This window comes from Quercus robur, chromosome 4 (assembly GCF_932294415.1).
Source record: "Quercus robur chromosome 4, dhQueRobu3.1, whole genome shotgun sequence".
In the NCBI taxonomy this organism is placed as follows: Eukaryota; Viridiplantae; Streptophyta; class Magnoliopsida; order Fagales; family Fagaceae; genus Quercus; species Quercus robur.
In genome coordinates this window covers 67,254,232-67,257,967 of record NC_065537.1, presented here as the reverse complement: position 1 = coordinate 67,257,967, position 3,736 = coordinate 67,254,232, and the positions used below count along the sequence as shown (strand labels likewise).

At 36.6% G+C, this 3,736-nt stretch overlaps 1 protein-coding gene across 1 annotated transcript; it reads right to left on the bottom strand.

The window, feature by feature from the left end:
* Positions 1–1,872: 1,872 nt before the first annotated feature.
* Positions 1,873–3,435, bottom strand: LOC126722438 (uncharacterized). The gene has a single exon (XM_050425589.1). It carries the CDS (start codon positions 3,433–3,435, stop codon positions 1,873–1,875), a length of 1,563 nt encoding a protein of 520 aa, XP_050281546.1.
* Between the last annotated feature and the right edge of the window lie 301 nt (positions 3,436–3,736).

Here is a 3,736-nt window from a genome sequence, read left to right as displayed (position 1 = left end):
CCTTGTGTTCATTCCAAGTGTGAATGAACACTGTGATCACTACCTTGTGGTGTTCACTTGGTTGATCAAGCCATGGTTTGTTCATTAACTCCATCTTATGCTTGATCTTATATTGCTTGTTTCATATGCATTTATAATTTTCTGCTTACAATGATCATGGTGTATTGTTGTGTTTCAGGAGTTTATGTTCATATGATTCAAGTGCTTCACAGCTTCTAGAATTAGGTGTGAGTGAGTTTTGATCAACTGTTCCCAACTCACATGTTAAGTCTAGAGTCTGTTTTAGGGTTTTGTCACGGAATAGCCAAAGGGGGAGATTGTAAGGTTGAATTTATTCAACCATCTAATTGGCTTTATTCCGTGCCAAATTTGCTTGTAATTCAGCATTTAGTAACCCTGTATTTAGGTGGGATTGTTGTAAGGGTAGTGAGTGAGATAGTGTGAAGATTGCTCAAGAGTGTGCAAGAAAACAGAGTGTCGCGGCTGGGACTCGCGACTGGACTCGCGGCTTCAACCCGCCAGAAGATGCACACGTGCCAAGCATGCTGGAAGATGAACAGTCATGCTAGCTGGAGCACTACAGGACAAAACAGGACAACTGGCAATACGGTTAACTCGCGACTGGAACTCGCGACTTAGTCAAGCCGCGAGGTCAAGCCGCGAGCCACCCCTGTTTTGGAAAAACCTGACGTTTCGCATTCCACTCCTCTTCAGTATAAATACCCTTTTAACCCACGATTGAAAGAGAGCTTCCAGAGAGAATTTTGAGAGAGAAACCCTAAAGAAAAACCAGATTGTCTCATCCACAATCTCTACCTTAGAGTCTCATCAAAATCCCTCACTCTCTTCCTCTCCATTGTCAAATCCTTGAGAGGCCATTATACCAAACCTGGTTTTCACCATTATCATCTCTGTGAGACAGACGTTTGGAGTTCTGGGAAGCAGTTAGGAAGGAGCCAATATTCATTGGTTGATGCTACGGTGTAGTAGCGGAATCCGGAAAGCTAGAAAAGAAAAAGGTTCGGCGCAACCTCGTTGGAGCAAGAAGCTTGGAGGGCTTAGGTGCATTGGGTAGATTAGGCTTGGAGGGTCTATTGCTGTCCTTGTATCCCAACTGTATTTTCTAGTGGATTGATTACCGCTTGGAGGGCGGCGGAGAGGTTTTTCGCAGAGGTCTTCGGTTTCCTCTTCGATAACATATCTGGTGTTATCGCTGTGTTTGCATCTTCCTTCCTCTCTATCTCTGCCTTTACATTATCTGCTGTGATTTATTTTGTTGTGGCTTAGATAGTTGTTTAATCAATTCCATGTTATAGCATATGTTAAGTTTCCGAACACTAGTTGTTTAACATATTGCTTGTGTTGATTAAATTGGTTTTTGGGGGTCTAAACGTTCAAAAGTGTTTTTGTACACGTTTTTGAACTTTCAGATACAAAATTATCAACTTTCATATATCATCATAAATTTGAACATTAATAAACATGAAAAACTGTCTAGTTCAATGTAGACATACAAAAAAGAACATTCACATCAAATCACGCCTGGCGACGATTTTTCATGGAATAAAATTCATCCATTATCATCTCTACAATGAAATTCCCTTCAATTTCCTTCTCTATATAAACTATCATATTATCTGCCAAAAGCTCATCCTCCATTCTATTGCGAAGTCTTGTTTTTAACAACTTCATAGTTGAGAAAGCTCGTTCTGTAGTTGCTGTAAAAACTGGAAGGGTTAATACAAGATGAATAAGTCTATCAATCAAAAAATAGATTTTAGACTTTCCTGAAATTTTTAATCCCCTACATAGCTCGGAAATTGTACTCATATTCTGAAAATCTGGATGTTTTATCACATCAAGCTCATAATGTTACAATTGAGACTTCAAAAGTTCTTGTTCATGTACAGTGAAATCTTGAGGATAATATTTCTTAACCAAATTGCATATATCAACAATTTTGAATAATCTAAAAGCATTCTTGGGATTTAAAGCTGAACTAAGAATGACAAGTTCCGTTGTTAGCTCACAAAATCTACTTTTCAATTCTTGCAATTGAAAGTCTATTGCAACTGTAAATATGCCAATTCTAAAATGATGTTCCATTGTTAAATCTTCATCTTGACGACGATATCTACCTTGACCTTTAGTGTAACGAGTATTCATATCAGAAATATCAATTTCATGTTGCTCACAAAATGATATAACACTATCAAGTAAAGGCTCCCATCCATCATCTCTCAACTTTTGAATTATTGATTTTGTAGTTGAAACTAAATGCATGGCATTTAAAAGATCTTGAGAATGTTGTTGCAAAGCTTGAAAAAGAACATTAGTAATTCTCATTATCTCTTTCATCAAATGCAAGATTAAAATAAATTCAAATGATGTTAATACCTGATAAGCTCCCTCGACATTACCGTGTTGTTTATAGTTAGCCCCTTCCTCAGAGATAGTGTTGATAACTTTGCAAGTAACATCAAACATTTTAATCAAACTACAAATAGATTGAAAATGAGATCCCCACCTAGTTCTCCAGCTCGTTGCAAAGTACCACTGGTTTGCACCTCTTCCAGTCTCAATTTCATTAGAAGCAATCATATTCTCAACTTGTTCTGCTTGAGCATGTTGCAATTCATCATTATGCTTACTAGAACCAACAACAATATTGATAATATTAACCAAATGATCAAAGAACTGATGAACATCTTTTACTTCTCTAGATGCTGTAACTAGAGCTAATTGCAACCTATGAGCTATACAATGTACATAATAAGCATATGGGCAATCTTTAAGAAAAAGAGCTTGTAATCCATTCCATTTACCACGCATGTTACTAGCCCCATCATATCCTTGACCTCGAATATTTTCAATGTGGAGGTTGTAATGAGAAAGGACAACATGAAAGAAAAACTCTTTAATGAAACCTTCTTTATCAACAAACCTCAAAATGATGGCCATTTGCTCTTTCTTCGACTCATCCCAGGCTTCATCAACAAGAATGCAAAATTTTGCATCCCCAATTTCTTCACAAATAGCATTTCGCACATTACTAGCAAGAATATGCAAAATCTCCTTTTGAATTGTGGGTGATGTATATTTGGCATTTCCTAGAGTATTTTCCAAGACAACACTAGCTACTTTGTCATTGAAAGTTGATGTGAATTTTATCAATTCAATAAAATTACCTCTATTTTTTGAATCAAGGCTTTCATCATGACCTCTAAAAGCACAAGCTTGGAATGCTAGCCATCGAGCACACTCTATTGAGGTTTTGAGCCGCAACCGATTATTCTTTAATTCTTTTGACGTTTGTTTCTCAATTAGCTCATCAATATGTCGTGAATAATTCTTTAAATCCTCGCAACATTTCACAGTAATTTTATGTGGGGAGTTTGGATCTTTACTTTCGTGACGAATTAAAGGACAATTCATTCCATCTTTCACCTTTTTCCAATTATTAAAACTTGTTGAAATGAATGCATCTGATCTGGGACGACCTATTGGTTTCTTACTAAAAAGGTAGCAAGGTAAACAATATATCGCATCCATTGAAGGTGAGTATTCCAACCAATCCCTATGTAATTCAAACCATGAAGGTTGAAATTGACGACGATGAGTATCATCATTGTATGGATAGTTTATATTTTTAGGTTGATATGGACCTTCTTTGAGATAAGTTCGTCCGATTTCATTTTGTTTGTTGATAGGGAATTCACATATTTGTTTACGTGAT